This window comes from Marmota flaviventris, chromosome 11 (assembly GCF_047511675.1).
Source record: "Marmota flaviventris isolate mMarFla1 chromosome 11, mMarFla1.hap1, whole genome shotgun sequence".
Lineage (NCBI taxonomy): Eukaryota > Metazoa > Chordata > Mammalia > Rodentia > Sciuridae > Marmota > Marmota flaviventris.
Genome location: NC_092508.1, coordinates 20,579,429 through 20,599,275, shown reverse-complemented (window position 1 = coordinate 20,599,275; position 19,847 = coordinate 20,579,429). Strand labels below are relative to the sequence as shown.

General features: G+C 38.3%; 1 protein-coding gene across 2 annotated transcripts in view; it reads left to right on the top strand.

The window, feature by feature from the left end:
• Window positions 1–19,847, top strand: part of Xrcc5 (X-ray repair cross complementing 5) — an 89,237-nt gene that overhangs the window by 37,148 nt on the left and 32,242 nt on the right. For both annotated transcript variants that reach the window (XM_071619644.1, XM_071619645.1), the window contains 2 exons: window positions 14,180–14,273; window positions 15,921–15,990. In XM_071619644.1, the coding sequence (XP_071475745.1) occupies window positions 14,180–14,273; window positions 15,921–15,990 (164 nt within the window). The remainder of the gene's footprint in view (window positions 1–14,179; window positions 14,274–15,920; window positions 15,991–19,847) is intronic.

Here is a 19,847-nt window from a genome sequence, read left to right as displayed (position 1 = left end):
CATTTTGAGATTTGGCTTTACACCACGACGCTCTTTTCATATTTCTTTGATTTGCTTCCCACAGCTGTATCTTCATTGAAAAAGCAAAGCTTATTATTTATAAATACCCCAGTTGAAGAATATGGAGTAATTTCCAGAAACCTTCGCTGGTTTCTATAAATCATTGATTTAGTGAATTATTGTCTAAGTCAAATAGAGAACTTTGAATTTTTGTGTGACTTTCCAGAGGTTAATACCCCAAGCTTTGTTAGAATTGGGAGGGGAAAAAATTATATAGTCAATAGATTCTATCATGAGCATTCCTAACACATCCTGGGGAGACTTACAGCTCTTCTTAGTTTATCGTGCCTTCTACACAGGAAGAGTGCCTAAAAATCCACTTTCCCTCTGCTCTCCTCATCTCCCTGTATGCCTCTGGGTTAGTAGATGAGAACAGTTCAATAAAAGTCTGTGGCCTTTTCTTCCCATGACACCGTGCTCTGTCTCACTGCAATCACAGGCTATTCTCTCTCTGTGTATTAAAGCTCCAGTTCATGATCTTGATTACCTTCTGGTGTTGTGGGAAAGAAATGGGCCATTTTCTCCTCCTCCTTTGATTAGAATGTAAATTAGCTGGTTAAAAAATGCACCACAGAGACCCAGAAGGCTGTTGTTCTGTGATTTGGTCCCTGCTGTGATTGTACCTTCAGCCCTAGTCCTCTTGTTCACTCTTCTGGAGGCTGTGTGCTAGGCTGAGCTTTTTGTTTTTTTGCTCCCATAGTGGTTTGGGATGCAGCCAAGTCACCTGCCTGGGGCCTGGGAATTATCTCACTCTTACAGGCCTATTTACACACCTGTTCTCTGCCCTTTTTCCTCAGAAGTCTTAGTTTTTAAGAACTTCAGAAATAATGCATTTGGCAAATATTTATCACATCCCTCCTGTATTCAAGAGAATGATTCAGTCCCTTCTGCAAAATTCTTAAAAACTTTTTATGTTTTATGATTAGGCTGTAGTCAGCTTTAGAGTAGTTTTCTTGAGGGGGGAAATATTACTAACACTGAGCTATATTTTTGTATATAATCAACATCCTTGAATCTAGGGTATACTTTTCCAGAGGAGGAGTGTGGGGTTCAGATTGAGGAGTGGCAAATGTTGAATCAGGAAGTTTCGTAGTCCTGAGCTGAGAATCACTATTTTTTTCCCCCTGTCTTTGTCATTCTTGATCTGATTTTGGTTAAATAATTTTACCTTTATGAGATTTTCTCCATCTAAAAATGGCCTTATCTCAAGAGATCTTAAACTATGAAATGACAGATGTTAAAATACTTCAGGTTATTTGGAGGGAAAGCAATAGTCAGAGCCCAAACAATAATAATATCATTATCAAGGAAAAAACAATGATAGTGTTTTCATTATGGGAGAAGGTCCACTGTTCATCTCGGATCTGTTGAATACCTACTGTTAGATGTAGTTTTTTTCATTTAAAGGGGAAAGAGCATCATTTGATACTCAGTCATATGGTGTACTAAATATACCTAAGGCATAGAAGCATTTCTTCCCTTAATGTTGGTGTACCTCATCAAAATGAAAATTAGGACTTCTGAAGGTATAATCCTCCTTGTGCAACTAATACATATGTAATCTCAATTTCTTTTTGTCCCTGTGCAGATAGTCTAAAAAGTTTTCTGTTCTTTTCAAGTCCCCAAAGACTTCTCCCACTATACTGGCGCTCAGTCATCCTTACCTGATTAATGGTTTAGATTTAGACTCCAGAGTTAGCCAATGTAAGTAGTTCCCCTTGCTCTGCAGTGCGATAGTACGAATAGGTTTCTTATCCTCCGTAAGCCTCACTCTCCTCATGGGCAAAATAGGGATAACAGGAATATCTGTCTTGCCAGCATAGTGGCTCATTCCGGTAGTCCCAGCTATTTAGGAGACTGAGACAGGAGGATTGCAAGTTCAAGGTCAACCTCAGTAACTTATGAAGACCCTGTCTCAAAATAAAAAATAAGAAAGACTAGAAAATGTAGTAAATGTAGTGGTAAAATGCCCCTTGGTTTAATCCCCAGTGCAAACAAAAACAAATGTATATATGTAAATATTTTTAAGATAAATTTAAATAGAAATTTTTCATGGGGGTTAGTTGAATAATGTTTGCTGTTCATCTGGAACCCAACACAATGCCTAGCACACAATAACAGTGTTTGTCAGTAAATGATTTGGAAAATCCTAAATTATTAGCATATTAGCAACAGTGACAACAACAGTGATGGTAGAAGCGATGATTTCATAAAGAAGATAGAGGCTAGGAAGTGGGAATGCCTCAATTTTCTGGCTAATATCATCTAAAAACATATCTGTATTGCATCTACCTTTACTTTCTTTTTTTTTTCCTGTCTCAGTGGAATTGTGTCCCAGGTCCAGTCCATATTTCTTCCATTTTTACCTATGCCCTGAGCTCTCTCTTCTGTGTCTTCTGGTACTCTAGTCCACTAACAGCTTCTCTCTTTCTATATTTCCAGCATGTTCCTCTCTCATACCTCCTTTCCCTCCTCATCTAAAAATAAAGTAATCCCCCCAGCCTCCTCCCTCTAATTACTACCTGTTACTAATTACTAATCTAATTATTATCTTTCCTCCACAAGCCAGCTTTATTACAAAAAGAGTCTACATTGCTTCTCTTCTCAGCTTTCACTCCCTTTTGCCCCCTCCACCTCTCTGAAACTGGTCTTCCAGAAGACATATATGGCTTAGTTCCCTTTAGCTTTGAAGTCCTTCTCTTTCATAACTTTTCCTTTTTAGCTTTTGACATTGTTAGTTATTATTTTCTTCTTGAAACTCACATATTTTCTTTAATTTCAGCTTCTCCCGATTTCCCAGTCTTTGACAACTCCCGTTTATATTCTTCAGGGGCTGCCTTTCTTTCCCTACCAACCTAAAATGTTGATGTAAGCTTTATCCTCAGAAAATAACTAGCATTTATTGAGCACAGATAAGAAGCTGAGTGCTTTACTTGCATTGTCTGTTTGGATCCACTATGAAGTAGGTTATTTTATTGACACTATCTTAATATTGAGGCAACTGAGTATTAAAGATAAGAAACTTGCTCAAGATTCTAGTTGGTAAGTGTTGGAGTAAGGATTTAAATGCAGGCAGTCTGATTCCAGAGCTTACACTCTTAGCTGTAATTCCATTTTGCCTTAGCAGTACGTGTCCCAAGACTTTTTAAAATTTCACTTACAGAAATTTGAAAACTAAATACCTCCCTGCAGCCTCAATTTTCATCCTATCCACTGTATAACTTAAGCATCTGTAATTACCTGAAGTTCAGTATATCCAGAAATTGTCATCATCTTTCTTCTTCAGTGCCCCCTTTCAAACCTCCCTTCATACTGTTATTCTGTATTTGAAAGAATGACACCTAATTTCCTGCAAGGCATTCCTTTCTTTACCTTTCCATATCTAATTGGTTTACCAAGCTATATTAAATTTGCCTCAAACCACCACTTTCACTTCAGGTTAGTATAGTGGCTAATGGCATTGATTTTGGAGTCAGATAGATCATATCTAAACCCAAGCATTTCCGCTTAATAGCAATTGAAAGTGGCAAGTTGCTCTCTGTCAAGTGGCAGTAACAAATACCTGCCTTTGAGGAGCCTTCATTTGCTCATCTATAAAAGGACAATGATAATAGCTAACGCATGGGGTTATTGCAAAGTTTAACTGAGATAATTTTTTTTTTTTTTTGCTTTTTTATTTTTTTTCCAGGGACTTTACATTCTTTTTTTTTAATTTTTATTGTTGGTTGTTCAAAACATTACATAGTTCTTGACATACCATATTTCACACATTTGATTCAGGTGGGTTATGAACTCCCATTTTTACCCCAGATACAGATTGCAGAATCACATCAGTTACACATCCACTGTTTTACATATTGCCATACTAGTGTCTGTTGTATTCTGCTGCCTTTCCTATCCTCTACTATCCCCCCTGCCGTCCCCTCCCCTCGCATCTTTTCTCTCTACCCCATCTACTGTAATTCATTTCTCCCCTTTGTTTTTTTTTTTTTCCCTTTCCCCTCACTTCCTCTTGTATGTAATTTTGTGTAACAGTGAGGGTCTCCTTCCATTTCCATCAATTACCCTTCTCTCTCCCTTTCCCTCCCACCTCTCATCCCTGTTTAATGTTAATCTTTTTCTCATGCTCTTCCTCCGTACTCTGTTCTTAGTTGCTCTCCTTATATCAAAGAAGACATTTGGCATTTGTTTTTTAGGGATTGGCTGGCTTCACTGCTCTAATGCCATCCATTTCCCTGAAAATTCCATGATTTTGTCATTTTTTAATGCAGAGTAATACTCCATCGTGTATAAATGCCACATTTTTTTTTATCCGTTCATCTATTGAAGGGCATCTAGGTTGGTTCCACAGTCTAGCTATTGTAAATTGTCCTGCTATGAACATCGATGTAGCAGTGTCCCTGTAGTATGCTCTTTTTAGGTCTTTAGGGAATAGACCGAGAAGGGGAATAGCTGGGTCAAATGGTGGTTCCATTCCCAGCTTTCCAAGAAATCTCCATACTGCTTTCCAAATTGGCCGCACCAATTTGCAGTCCCACCAGCAATGTACAAGTGTACCCTTTTCCCCTCATCCTCGCCAGTACTTATTGTTGTTTGACTTCATAATGGCTGCCAGTCTTACTGGAGTGAGATGGTATCTTAGGGTGGTTTTGATTTGCATTTCTCTGACTGCTAGAGATGGTGAGCATTTTTTCATGTACTTGTTGATTGATTGTATGTCCTCCTCTGAGAAGTGTCTGTTCAAGTCCTTGGCCCATTTGTTGATTGGGTTATTTGTTATCTTATTGTTTAATTTTTGAGTTCTTTGTATACTCTGGATATTAGGGCTCTATCTGAACTGTGAGGAGTAAAAATTTGTTCCCAGGATGTAGGCTCCCTATTTACCTCTCTTATTGTTTCTCTTGCTGAGAAAAAAACTTTTTAGTTTGAGTAAGTCCCATTTGTTGATTCTAGTTATTAACTCTTGTGCTATGGGTGTCCTATTGAGGAATTTGGAGCCCAACCCCACAATATGTAGATCGGAGCCAACTTTTTCTATCAGACGCAGTGTCTCTGATTTGATATGAAGCTCCTTGATCCATTTTGAGTTAACTTTTGTGCATGGCTAGAGAAAGGGATTCAGTTTCATTTTGTTGCATATGGATTTCCAGTTTTCCCAGCACCATTTGTTGAAGATGCTATCCTTCCTCCATTGCATGCTTTTAGCCCCTTTATCAAATATAAGATAGTTGTAATTTTGTGGATTGGTCTCTGTGTCCTCTATTCTGTACCATTGGTCCACCCGCCTGTTTTGGTACCAGTACCATACTGTTTTTGTTACTATTGCTCTGTAGTATAGTTTGAAGTCTGGTATCTCTATACCACCTGATTCACACTTCCTGCTTAGAATTGTTTTTGCTATTCTGGGTCTTTTATTTTTCCATATGAATTTCATGATTGCTTTATCTATTTCTACAAGAAATGCCGTTGGGATTTTGATTGGCATTGCATTAAACCTATAGAGAACTTTTGGTAATATCGCCATTTTGATGATGTTAGTTCTGCCTATCCATGAACAGGGTATATTTTTCCATCTTCTAAGATCTTCTTCTATTTCTCTCTTTAGGGTTCTGTAGTTTTCATTGTATAAGTCTTTCACCTCTTTTATTAGGTTGATTCCCAAGTATTTTTTTTTTTTTTTTTTTTTGAGGATATTGTGAATGGAGTGGTTGTCCTCATTTCCATTTCAGAAGATTTGTCGCTGATATACAGGAATGCCTTTGATTTATGCGTGTTGATTTTATATCCTGCCACTTTGCTGAATTCATTTATTAGCTCTAGTAGTTTCTTTGTAGACCCTTTTGGGCCTGCTAGGTATAGAATCATGTCACCTGCAAATAGTGATAATTTAAGTTCTTCTTTTCCTATTTTTATGCCTTTAATTTCTTTCGTCTGTCTAATTGCTCTGGCCAGTATTTCGAGAACTATGTTGAACAGAAGTGGTGAGAGAGGGCATCCCTGTCTTGTTCCAGATTTTAGAGGGAATGCCTTCAATTTTTCTCCATTCAGAATGATGCTAGCCTGAGGCTTAGCATATTGTTTTTACAATATTGAGGTATGTTCCTGTTATCCCTAGTTTTTCTAGAGTTTTGAACATAAAGGGATGCTGTACTTTGTCGAATGCTTTTTCCGCATCTATCGAGATGATCATATGGTTCTTATTTTTAAGTCTATTGATGTGGTGAATAACATTTATTGATTTCCGTATATTGAACCAGCCTTGCATCCCAGGGATGAATCCTACTTGACCATGGTGCACAATTTTTTTGATATGTTTTTGTATCCGATTCGCCAGAATTTTATTGAGGATTTTTGCATCTAGGTTCATTAGAGATATTGGTCTGTAGTTTTCTTTCTTTGAAGTGTCTTTGTCTGGTTTAGGAATCAGGGTGATGTTGGCCTCGTAGAATGAATCTGGAAGTTCTCCCTCTTTTTCTGTTTCCTGAAATAGCTTGAAAAGTATTGGTATTAGTTGTTCTTTAAAGGTTTTGTAAAACTCTGCTGTATACCCATCCGGTCCTGGGCTTTTCTTAGTTGGTAGTCTTTTGATTGCTTCTTCTATTTCCTCAATTGATATTGGTCTGTTTAGGTTGTGTATATCCTGCTGACTCAATCTGGGCAGATCATATGACTTAAGAAATTTATCCATGCCTTCACTATCTTCTATTTTATTGGAGTATAAGGATTCAAAATAATTTCTAATTATCTTCTGTATTTCTGAAGTGTCTGTTGTGATATTGCCTTTTTCATCCCGCATGCTAGTAATTTGAGTTCTCTCTCTTCTTCTCTTCGTTAGCATGGCTAAGGGTCTGCCAATCTTATTTATTTTTTCAAAGAACCAACTTTTAGTTTTGTCAATTTTTTCAATTGTTTCTTTTGTTTCGATTTCATTAATTTCAGCTCTGATTTTAATTATTTCTTGCCTTCTACTTCTTTTGCTGTTGTTTTGCTCCTCTTTTTCTAGGATTTTGAGATGAAGTGTGAGATCATTTATTTGTTGGTTTTTTTCTTTTTTTAAGGAATGAACTCCAAGCAATGAATTTTCCTCTTAGAACTGCTTTCATTGTGTCCCATAGATTCCGATATGTTGTGTCTGTGTTTTCATTTATCTCTAAGAATTTTTTAATTTCCTCCTTGATGTCTTCTATAACCCATTGATCATTCAATAACCTATTGTTCATTCTCCAAGTGATGCATGAGTTTTCCTTCCTTCTTTTATCGTTGATTTCCAGTTTCATTCCATTATGATCAGATAGGATGCATGGTATTATCTCTACTCTTTAATAATTTCTAAGAGTTGCCCTGTGACATAATATATGATCTATTTTTGAGAAGGATCCATGTGCTGCTGAGAAAAAAGTGTTACTGCTTGATGTTGGGTAGTATATTCTATATATGTCAATTAAGTCTAGGTTATTAATTGTATTATTGAGTTCTATAGTTTCTTTATTCAACTTTTGTTTGGAAGATCTGTCCAGTGGTGAGAGAGGTGTGTTGAAATCTCCCATAATTATTGTATGGTGGTCTATTAGACTCTTGAACTTGAGAAGAGTTTGTTTGATGAACATAGCTGCACCATTGTTTGGGGCATATATATTTATGATTGTTATGTCTTGTTGGTGTATGGTTCCCTTGAGCAGTATGTAGTGTCCCTCTTTATCCCTTTTGATTAACTTTGGCTTGAAATCTATTTTATTTGATATGAGTATGGACACTCCTGCTTGTTTCCGAAGTCCATATGAGTGATATGATTTTTCCCAACCTTTCACCTTCAGCCTATGTATGTCTTTTCCTATCAAATGCGTCTCCTGTAGGCAGCATATTGTTGAATCTTTTTTTTTTTTTTTTTTTTATCCATTCTGCTATCCTGTGTCTCTTATTTGGTGAGTTTAAGCCATTAACATTTAGGGTTATTATTGAGATATGGATTATTCTCCAGCCATATTTGTTTATTTATGTTACTTAACATGGTTTGTTTTTCCTCTTTGATTATTTTTTCCCTTTACTGTACTACCTCCCACTGTTGGTTTTCATTGTTATTTTCCATTTCCTCTTCCTGTAATGTTTTGCCGAGGATGTTTTGAAGAGATGGTTTTCTAGCTGCAAATTCTTTTAACTTTTGTTTATCGTGGAAGGTTTTAATTTCATCTTCCATCCTGAAGCTTAATTTTGCTGGATACACAACTCTTGGTTGGAACTCATTTTCTTTCAGCGTTTGAAATATGTTGTTCCAGGATCTTCTAGCTTTCAGAGTCTGTGTTGAAAGATCAGCTGTTATCCTGATTGGTTTACCCCTAAATGTAATCTGCTTCCTTTCTCTTGTAGCTTTTAAAATTCTCTCCTTATTCTGTATGTTGGGCATCTTCATTATAATGTGTCTAGGTGTGGATCTCTTATGATTTTGCACATTCGTAGTCCTGTAGGCTTCCAGGATTTGGGATTCTGTCTCATTCTTCAAGTCTGGGAAGTTTTCTTGTATTATTTCATTGAACAGATTGCTCATTCCTTTGGTTTGGACCTCTATACCTTCCTGAATCCCAATGACTCTTAAGTTTGGTCTCTTTATGTTATCCCATATTTCTTGGATGTTCTGCTTATGGTTTCTTAACAGTCTCGCTGAGCTGTCTATGTTCTTTTCCAGTTGAAATACTTTGTCTTCATTGTCTGATGTTCTATCTTCTAAGTGTTCTATTCTGCTGGTAGTACTCTCATTTGAGTTTTTAATTTGGTTTATTGCTTCCTGCATTTCTAGGATTTCTGTTTGTTTGTTTTTTATAACCTCTATCTCCCTGTATAGTTGATCTTTTGCTTCTTGGATTTGTTTATGTAATTCATTGTCGAAGTGATCTTTCATTGTCTGATTTTGCTGTCTAATGTCTTCCTTGAGACTCCAGATCATCTGAAACATGTATATCCTGAATTCTTTATCTGACATTCCATCTGCCACAGATATTACCTCTTCTAAAGTTGAGTTGACCTGCATTGCTTGTGGTCCTTTCTTTCCTTGTCTTTTCACACTGCTCGCGTTTCTTTCTGCTTGGTGAAACTATTGTATTATTGAATTTTCCCCCTATATATTTATATTGCTCTTGTATAGTTGCAAAATCTCCCTTTTGTGGAGAAAGACAATGTTAACAGTTCTCAATATCAATAGTATATCATCTAAGCACACGTTTTCCTTATTACTACATTTATATCTAGACTCTATGTCTACAAATGTTGGTTTCGATTATCGTTTACAAATATAGTCATTAGTTTCATGAAAGGCATACTGTTTCTGGTAGCTTAAAGAAAACTGAATTTCAGGTGTAGGATGTTATGTTTATGGGGAAAGGAGTGAGGGTATGGGGTAAATCTAACTTAGTAACTTTGGAGAGCTCTAACCAATAGATGAGTAATTTATGGAAGAATGTATAGATTCAAATTCCTATCTGTATTTATAAGATTACCCTACTTATGAATAGTAAAATTTAGGGGGTTGCAAGTGGGATAGAGGGAGTAAGAGGGGGGAAAACAAATAACAAGGAAAGGAAGAGAAAAAAGAGAGCGGGAAAAAGAAAATATGAGAAAAAAGAAAAGAAATAAAAAGGGGGAAGGGAAGTGGGGCATATGCAATTCCTCTATAGTATATTATTCTGGTGATTCAGTTGTTAAAGACCTTTTTCATGCACAATTTTTGATTTCACATATGTTGAGCTTGCGAAGACCCGAGCGGGAAGGGTAGAGGAGACTGGGTGAATGGCTGAAAAGAGAGAGAGAAGAGAGAAAAAGAAAGAAAAAAAGAAAAAAAAAATGTCTCTCAGAACTCTGTTTTCATTTCTTCCAGTTGGTCGCATTGTCTATTCCTAGCTTGAGTCTCTGGGTTCAGGATGGTGGTGGTAGTCAGTGTGAGAGGACTTGAGCTTCCACCTGTGGCCTCTCTACTCTTATTCTCTGAGATGTAAACCAGGTGCCTGATCAGCTACAGAACCGCACTGGTAGCCACGCCAGCCAACCGGTTGGTGGGTTTTAAGGGTTGGTGGGATTTTCCAAGATGAGTTCCATCAGTTTTTCTCATAAGGTGTTTGATGAGGTGGGGGTGTTGGGGAAACCTTATGTTTGTCAAGAGCTCGGTCAGGTGACTGCACGGGCGGGCGGCAGGGCCCCTCCTCCAGTTGGAGTGGTCTGTGTACCGCAACATCGGGAGGCTGGGCTCCTCCAACTGGGGAGGTCTGTCTACCGCGCAGGCGAGCCGCTGGGCCTGTTCTCCAGGTCGCAGGTCTGCCTACTGTGCAGGCGCAGGCCGCGGATGGGCCCTTCCTCCAATTGGGGTGATCTGTCTACCACACTGGCAGGCCGCTGGGCCCCTTCTCCGGGACGCGCAGTCTGCCTGCCTTGCAGGCGGCGGCTGGGCCCCACCTCCAATAGGGGTGATCAGTCTACCGCGCCGGCGGGCCGCTGGGCCTGTTCTCCAGGTCGCAGGTCTGCCTACCTTGCAGGCGCGGGTGGCGGCTGGGCCCCTCCTTCAATTGGGGTGATCTGTCTACCACACGGGCGGGCTGCTTAACTGAGATAATTGAAATGTGCTTAGCACATGATGTTAGCTGTTACTAGCTTCGCCCACTGGCATTACTTTTATGTATACCTTCTCATTTTAGCCTGCTTTACTAAGATAACTTCTTAACCAGTCTAGTCTCTTTTTCTTTTCCCAGTCTAGTCTCTTTCCAAGCCATTCTGCTACCTGAGTGTTTTGGTTTTTTCTCAACATGTACCAGTTTATTGTAAAAGATATTACAAAAGATACAGAAGAAGAGATGCACAGGAGAAGGCATGTAAAGGAGTGCAGAGTTTCCATGCCCTCTGGGCATGCCACACTGTAGGAACCTTCTGTGTTCAGCTATCTGAACTTAATTCTTTTGAGTTTTTATGGAGACTTTTTATTACTAGGTATAATTGATTAAATCAGTGGCCAGTAGTGATCAACCTAAATTCAGCCCCTCTCTCCTTCCCAGAGGTGGAGAGTGGGACAAGTCTTGCTGAAGCTCCTATCCTGAAGCTACCTAGGGCTGCAAGCCAAGGGTTTTTTGTTTGTTTGTTTTAAACACAAATATACAATCATATCACTCCTGCTTAAAATTCTTTAATGTCATGACTCTTGAACTTTTCTTCTTCTTTATTTTATTTATTTATTTTTTTTTGCCTCCTGTTGTATGGGGGATTGGATCCAGGGGTGCTTTACCGCTGAGCTACATTCCTAGCCCCTACTCACATTTCTTATGCCTGTAATTTATATATTTTCTAGCTTCATCTCTAACTACTTCCCAGCTTGTGCTCTATGCTCTAGCCCAGTACAACTGCTTGGTATTATAGGGGACACGCTGCTCATAATATTTTCATTGTTTTTATATTTATTTTTTTATTTGGTATTTTTGTATACCTAGGGTTTAGAAATAAGCTTAGTGACCGACACATTGTAAATATTCAGCAAATGTTTGGCTACCTAAATGAATTACAAAACTTATACATATTTGTGAAAGAAAGTGAGAAAAGGAGAAAGAACAAATACTCTGGTCATATCATCCAAATGTAGCAGTTATTGACATTTGTGTGTATGTTGTTGTATGGGTGATTTCTACATTCCAGAGCTTAGTGTCCTCACAGATAATTTGGGGATGAGAGTTGTTTTCCTTTCATACTTCACATGAATGCAATGTATGAAAAATTTCTAATACTGCTGTTAACCATATTAAAGTTTCACTACTTTTTGCTTATTTTGCAGCTGTTTTTATGTACCTGGTACTGAGAAATTGGTATACATCTCTCTTCACCCTTCCTTCCTTATAGTTTTATTTTGGAGGAATTAAAAAACTTCCATTTAATTTAGCCTCATATTTCCACAGAATTTAGCATAGTGCTTTGTAGATAAAATGATTCTAAATTTTACTTTATAAGTTAATGAATATTGTTGCAAGGGGCTAGTTGATATATTAATGGTACTTTTCACCAGTGTTTTCTTTGAAGAGCCAGCTGAAGTTCAGACAATATAGTAACTTATTAAACTCTAGGTAAACAAAAAATAATCCACCATGAACACCTTCAAGAAAGTAAGACCCTAGTGCTAGTCCCTAGTGCTAGTCAGGGACAAAATGAGACTGCAATCCAGTCTTTTGTCTTTAGATTTCCAAAAGTCCTGTCTGTCTCCTGGGAAGAACTGGCAAAGGTTAACTGAAATAGCTGCATAACTGGCTCTGACTTTTTGTTGTTATTGTTGTTGTTGTGCCTGGGACTGAACCTGGCCTTGCACATGCTAGGCCAATGCTCTACTACTGAATTTCTTCCCAGTCCAATGATCTTTTTTTCCCTAAAATACTCAGCACCCAGTGGAATTTCATTCTTCCTTAGTTTGTGCATTTTTATTCCATTTTTGCCATAAAGATTTTGTGTGTTTGGTTTTTTTCCTTCTACTTTCAAGGAAAGGGCTCTGAAAGACAGCATTTGTTTCCTTTTCTGGTCACCTCTTCTCTGCTTCTCAGAGGGAAAAGGTCAGTAGTGAATGGAAAAGATGTCAAGTAATGCAAGTTTTAATTTGCATACATATGGCCGTAATGATTTCGTTGTTGTTGTTGTTGCCAACATGTAAAAGGAGATTTGTTACTGAAATACTGTCGTGGAAGCCAGATTTTACCATTACTTCTTTTTTTTTTTTTGCTTCATTTTTAAGATAGCCACCTCTGTAAAGATTATTGTCTGAAGGTTGAGGCCTTGAACCACACCAAAAAAAGAAAGAAAGAAAGAGAAAAGAAAGCAATACATTTAGATACTAGTCTTGAAAAATCACTGAGAGTACATTTTTACTGGTCTTACCACAGAAAACATGGATAACTGTGTGGGTAATGTGTGTTAATTAGCTTGATGTGGCCATTCTACAGTGTATACATATTTCAAAACATCATGTTATACATGATACATGTATAATAATCATTTGTCAGTTTAAATAAGTTTTAAGAAAGGAAATACTAGATCATAGTTATTAATTTCTTAGTATCTAATGTCACTCAAGCTTTTTTTTTTTTTTTTTTTTTTTCGGTAGAGGGATTAAACTCATGGGTGCTTAACCACTGTGCCTCATCCCCAGCCCATTTTCATATATTATCTAGAAACAGGGTCTCAGTAAGATGCTTAGGGCCTTGCTAAGTTGCTGAGGCCAGCTTTGAACTTGTGATCCTCCTGATTTAGCCTCCTGAGCCGCTGGGATTACAGGCATACACCACTGCACCGGCTCAACCATTTCTCAGTGGCTGCCTTACCCTGATTATTTCTCTGTGAGAAAATTCTTTATACCTTTACATTCCGCAGCATATGGGCAGAGTCTTTGGCTTTAATTTTCTTCTTTGCAATTAACCTGACCTCCTCTTGATTTTAAAACAGGTTATTAAAACCAGCATGTTACTTGAGGGAAAATGTATGTACTTTCTTGGACTCATCTTTCCCTTAGTACACAGATGCTGTTGGACTTGGTTATCACACCATACAAAACAGAATTAGGTTTATAAAAGGACAAATTAAAAGGGTTTTTTGCAATTATTTTTTAAGTTCAGGGCTTCTTTACAAATCTCTTGTGTATTTAAAGATTGTCTAGTAAGTTTTGGTAGTTGTAAGTAGAAGCTTATAAAGTTATGATACACATGATGAGAAGTTGGGTTATGGGACCCATCTTCTTTTGTGTACATGGAATGCTATTAGCTTTTGGTTCCAAGATAGAGGCTAGCAAATGATGTCTGAAGGGTAGATGGATTTCTTATTTAAATGGAAGTTTCTATCCCCTGTACTTGCAGTTTTAACTTCTCCGAGGACTTTGTGATACAACTGCTTATTATGATCTTGTACTACTGTGAAGCAAAGCCAGAACTGCTCCAGGTTGGGCTGCCAGGGGCCCTGTGGCTGGGAGTGGGAGGAGGGCTGTTCATGAGGAAGAATTATGTGCTGTGGCTATTTCTAATGCTTGGAAAATAAGTTACACTTTTCATATCAAAACTTCTGCTTTTTGTATTTTGTTTTAAGGGGGAAAGTAAACCATTTTTTTTTTTCTTTTCTTTTCTAGCCATGAAGAGGGTCCCACTGCTAAAAAATGTAAGACTGAGGAAGGGGAAGCCCACTTCAGTGTTTCTGGCCTGGCTGAAGTCAGTATCACAAAGGTAAGCAGAGCCTTGCTGGTGTTCTACCCTTCTCAGGAAGGTAGGGACTTGAACAGATGACATCAAGTTTCATTGGTCAGTTAATGCCACTCTTTCTCTGGGTACTGTAGAGACCTATTCCATACTTTTTCCTTTCTTCCTTTAAGTAATTATTATCAGTAAATCACCTATAGAGTTAACTATACAATTGTATAATATATACAATTGTATAAGCTCCAAATAACATGTAGGTTGTAGAACACCTCAAAGCTCCAAATAAGATGTAGGTTGTAGAACACCTCAGTGGTAGCACATTTTATACAGATTTTTTTCTTGTTGCCTTCATTTTGCAGCTTTCCATTTAGTCAAAATGGGGTAAGTGGGGTAAAAGTTATCAGTCTTACTCTCCAAGTACATAAAATTTTAAGTTAGTATAACTTTCCTATTTCTTATCTAATACCCAACTTCAAAACAGGATTCAGAAGTTTAGGATTTTCCCAAACCAAGTATTTTTTGACACTTGAGAGCTTTATTTAATGAGAAGATTTTTGAAACTTGAAAATATCACCTTTTTTTTAAGTTGCATTATTTTGATTCAATGGATCTTAAAACTTGCCCTTTACTAGCAAATTACACTAAAAGGGATATTCAGCATCATGGCTTGTCTCTTTGTCTACCAGAAATGCTCTCAGAAAAATCGGGTGTTTGAAAAGTGATTTAGATTTCATTTGTATACTTTATAGTATACTTATGCTTATTTGTTTTGAGAACTTTTCTATGTACTATTCCAAAGCAAACTGGAGATAGTAGTACATTTTATACTAAAGTTTCCCAGCGCAAATAGGAACTCCATTGCTTTCTCCCATGTGGCCCATTAAGGTTGGGACCAGCAAATTAAAGATACAGTTAGAAAGTGTCATTAATTTTGGCAGAGAGTTGCATCTTTGAAACTTTCTCTCCTAGCATTGTAGACTTTATACATGATCTGCTTTTACTTTTTTGAGGACATGTTCAGCTTGGACATATTTGTGTGTTCTGCCAAAACTTCAATGCTAAATGGCCAACAACAGTCCTCCAGAAGGGGCAGTTAAGTGAATCAAGCATTAAGCTGATATTTCTTATATTATTGTAGTGGAGCAAATACTGTGAACTTATACTACAGCATCCTCCCTTTTCTTATTGATTGCGTTTTAGTATGTACAGGCAGTACCTGTACCACATAAAGCCCTCAAGCTGGGCTTGTTTCTGATGACCCTCTAGAAACAAGTCAGCTTGCATAAAGAAAAATGAGTGAAAAGAGTTGGGCAGCTGTGTGACCACTTGAATCTGCTAGCTTATAACAATGCCCTAGGAATGAAAAGGATAGAAAAGGCCTCCTCTTTGTCTTTAAGAACACATTTATTGGGTTGGGGATGTGGCTCAAGCAGTAGCGCACTTGCCTGGCATGTGCAGGGTGCTGGGTTCGATCCTCAGCACCACATAAAAATAAAATGTTGTGCCCACCGAAAACTAAAAAGAAATAAATATTAAAAATTCTCTCTCTCTCTCTCTCTCTCAAAAAAAAAAAAAACCAAAACACATTTATTACATGAAACCATCTTGTGTTGCCTGAGATGCTGCCAAAAAGAGAAGAGACTTGTAGGTTTATTGTCTGTGGGTCTGTTTCAGGTTGGAAGTGTGAATCCTGTTGAAAACTTCCGTGCTCTAGTGAGACAGAAGAATGCCAGCTTTGAGGAAGGTGAGTGCCTTGCCATCAGGTTGGTATTCAAGAGAAGCTACATAATTAAGATAATGGATTTAAGATCAGATTAATAGCTGTTGCTTTTTGTTATAATGTTTTATGCTGCTTTTGTCTTTATTGGCAGGTCTTTGCAATTGTTCATTATTAGGGGCTCCCTAAGGCAGTATTATGAGCATGTGGAGGAAAATACAGCACAATTCTGTCTCCAAAGAGAATAATTTATAGGTCTCTTTGTTAAGGAAACTTGGGACCAGACCATGGAATTTTAGTTCCACTTCATTGAAGTTCTTTGAGGTCTTGTGAGTGAGCTTAGATCCTTTCTTCCTGTTTTTAGAGATTCAGTTCTTGTTTCAGTCTTGAGTTTAGTCCCCATTATTGTAGTCCTAGAAATACCTTGCTGCTGCCCCTAGATTTGATTCTTCTCAAATTGACCACATCCTCACATTTTTCTTATCAGATATAACCTAGAATTTCTTTTAGACTGGGGCTAATATCAGTATAGCCTTCAGAGACAGATGGAGGGTCTGGGACCAATGTTTATTCACTGGATTGGGTTCAGGTTCCTATTTATATGCCATTTGAAGAGTTGCATCTGGCAGTCAGTAATCCTGCAGGTTTGTGTTTGTATACAGTATATTACCTTCATTTTGGATGCCCAAGGTCAGGCCTATTTTTGAGCTACCTTTTGGGTGTGCATTTATGTTCACATGTGCACAGAACTTCTCTTCCAGCATGGTGACATTTTAGAGGTAAAACTGGTCTTTTAGTGCCTGTTAACACTACTACCTAACTTAGGTCTAAAGCACCTTACTACTTGCAGTTTAGTAATCTGGCAAAATGACTGGACCTACTGTGCTGTTGCTCAAAGGCAATCATAACTAGTTGGGCCTCAAAGAAAAGCAGTCTACCAGGCCAAGTCCTATTGGCAAGAACACCAAAGGCCAAGCCCATGAGAATTTCCCAGGAAGACCAGCTTCATCATCATCTGCAGTCTTAATTGGGCTATGTATGTTTGGTGTTTTTAGATGAAAGACCTTTTGTCCTTCTATTAGTTGCCATTCAGGAGAAAAGCTTTGGAGTTTAACATAAAACAAAACTTAATCTAAACAGAAAAGGGAAATTTACAATCTAAGTGACAGTTTTCCAGGAGGACTGGTGAAAGTAGAATTTCCCTCTTATGTAATTTGAGGTGATCATGATAGACTTTCATAGTGTGGAACCTGTGTTATAGTCTGTTTCGTTGCATGTTGTGACTGTTTAGAATGTGGCAGACAAGTCAGTGGACCTGTTATCTATCATGATTATTGTGTTTCTGAAGAAAGATTGAGAGCTTCTTAGCTTTTAATTTCAAGGACCTTGCCAAGTCTGGTGTCCTCCCTTTGGAAGCAGTTGGTCTCCCGGGTTGTTTTATGCATGATCTTTTCAGGGATTAAATCTGGCTGTGATCACCATTAAGTGGTTATAGTGCACTCTGGTTATTTTGTGTCTACTATGTGCAAGACATTGTGCTAGCTTTATATTATATTCTTTGTTTCATTTACTCTGGGGAGCAATCCTGCAGTTAAGTGAGGAAGCAGAGAAAATGTTAGAGCTTTAATAGCTGGTGTCAGAATTTTCCAAAGGAGAGTATGATTTGTACTGGGAAAATACTTTGAATGGTGCTTAGGGGAGAGAATGGGTCTTTGTTCCCAGGCTTGGTGACCAGGCAGTGCTAGAGCTTTAGAGGAAAGATAAGTGCCTCTGACTCAGAAGTAGAAAACCTGGAGCTGGTTCAGGAGAAGAGGAGTGAGGCGAAGAGGTAAGAAGGAGCCAAAGGAAGTGAGAGAGTTTAATATATGGGCACAGCCTTCCACAGCATGTCCCCAAGTCCTCACAAATAACCAGTGTCAGTAAAACTCTAGGGATGCTGAGTTGGTGTACTTTGTTGGTGAAGAGGCAGCATGGTTTCTGGAATTACTTCAGGCAGAGCAGAAAATACACCTGAGAACACAGGAGATCAGAGTCTGAAGATACCATGAGAGAGTAAATTCCTGGAACTTTACACAATCTTAGGAAAACATGGTTTCTCCCAGGCCAGGGAACTGGGGATTTGTAGCAGTCTTGTAAATATAATAAGGGTAAGTGGACTAGACGGCCTATAGGTTACAATAGGTAGTATTATCTCCATTTTAACAATGGAAACACTAAGAATGACAGAGATAGACTTTCCCCAAAACCACACTGGGATTCAAACACATGTCTCTTTAATATACTGGATTTCTCTGCTTAGCCACATTTCCTAACATTTCCTAACAACTTCTTTTTCTATGCTTTTAAACAAATCATGATAAGGTCATGTATCTGAAACTTTGTGCCTATGGATAGAACTTTTTATGAGTAGACTGCCCTTTCATGTTGAATTTGACTTTTGAGTCCTAGCACATTGCTAGTGTTGTGACAGTGGATATCCCTCTGTACCTCATTCGAGGGCTTGGTGAATCAGAGCTTTCCAATGACATCACAAAACCAGACTTCCCTCCAAGCTGTCAGAAAATAGGACTACCTGCTTATTAGCCACTAGTTATGCTCTGTGGTTCGCACTAGGCTTCTCTTTTATCCCTCCCTCTCTTGCTTCCAGCTCCGGAAATTTTGTCTCCTCATTGCTTGTTCTTCTGCTTGGGCATCTCTTTACTAAGGCCCTTTATGAGCCAAGACCCACTTCCCTTTCCCACCAAAGAGCACTCCCTAGAGATGTTAAGCAGCCTTTAAGGTAGTGATGTCCTTTATCCCTGTGAGAGGCCTCTGTCTAGGAAGGTGAAGGGAAGCCCTTTCCTTTTCTCCAGTCTGCCTTTTGATTCAGTTGCCAAAAGTATGCTCAACAGTAGGTAGTTGGTAAGATTGTTTTACCCAGTGGTAGAACTTGGCCTTTTCACTGGAAATATCTTCTGTCAGGCCTAATTATAGAATAGTCACACCAAGAGTATGGTGATACCATTTTCCAATATCAGCAGTCTACAGCGAGAAGCTATACATTTTCTTATCTTCTGGTTTTCAATGTGAATGTTTCTTGTTCTAACCTTACTGGTGGAGAGGAGATAATAAATCCCAGGTGATGTGTTCTTCCTGGCCACTGGTGTTTCTGTGAGCTGTCTTGAAAGCTCTGTTAGGTACCCTTCTTCTGCTTGTGCCTTTCCTTCTTTTCCCCTATGTGCCCTGTCATTCTGCCACCATAGTTTCAATAGAGACCATGGCTCTAAGTACAGTCATCTATCAGTTGTGAATGTAGGGTTGTTTCCCTATGCACGCTATTCATAAGTGCATTATCACCTTTGTCTATAGTCCGTTATCCGTGGTCATGGTTTCTATAGACTTCTCAGAGCCTCCTCTGGTGTAGTCTGTCCACTTGTTTGAATATGCTCCCCCACCCAGCTCATCAGTAAAGCTGTTGAGGAGGAACACTATGGATTTCCAACTGTTTGCCCCTTCCCTACTCTACTTAAGAAGAGTGCTAAAATGGTCAAAAGATAGCAAATTGGAGAAAGCAAAGCCACATTGCTTCAATCCTTCATGCAGTTCCTGCGTGATTGAAATATGTCTGAATTTATAAATTCCATTGAGTGTGGGACAATTATGTAAAATAGTTAGAATGTTCCTTGTGCGACAGAAACAGGCTCTCAGAGCCTGTCAGAAAAGATGGATATATGGAGACAGCTAATAGGATGGGATGTAACTAATTTTATAATGAGATGATTCTCTTTCATGTCCCTTGTTTTTGCCATTTAGATTATAGGGTCTATATTAGGCTTCTGCATAGTGACAGGGTAGTAGAACTCTATTCCACTAAATTGAATTCACATGAGTATGACTTGTTTAAA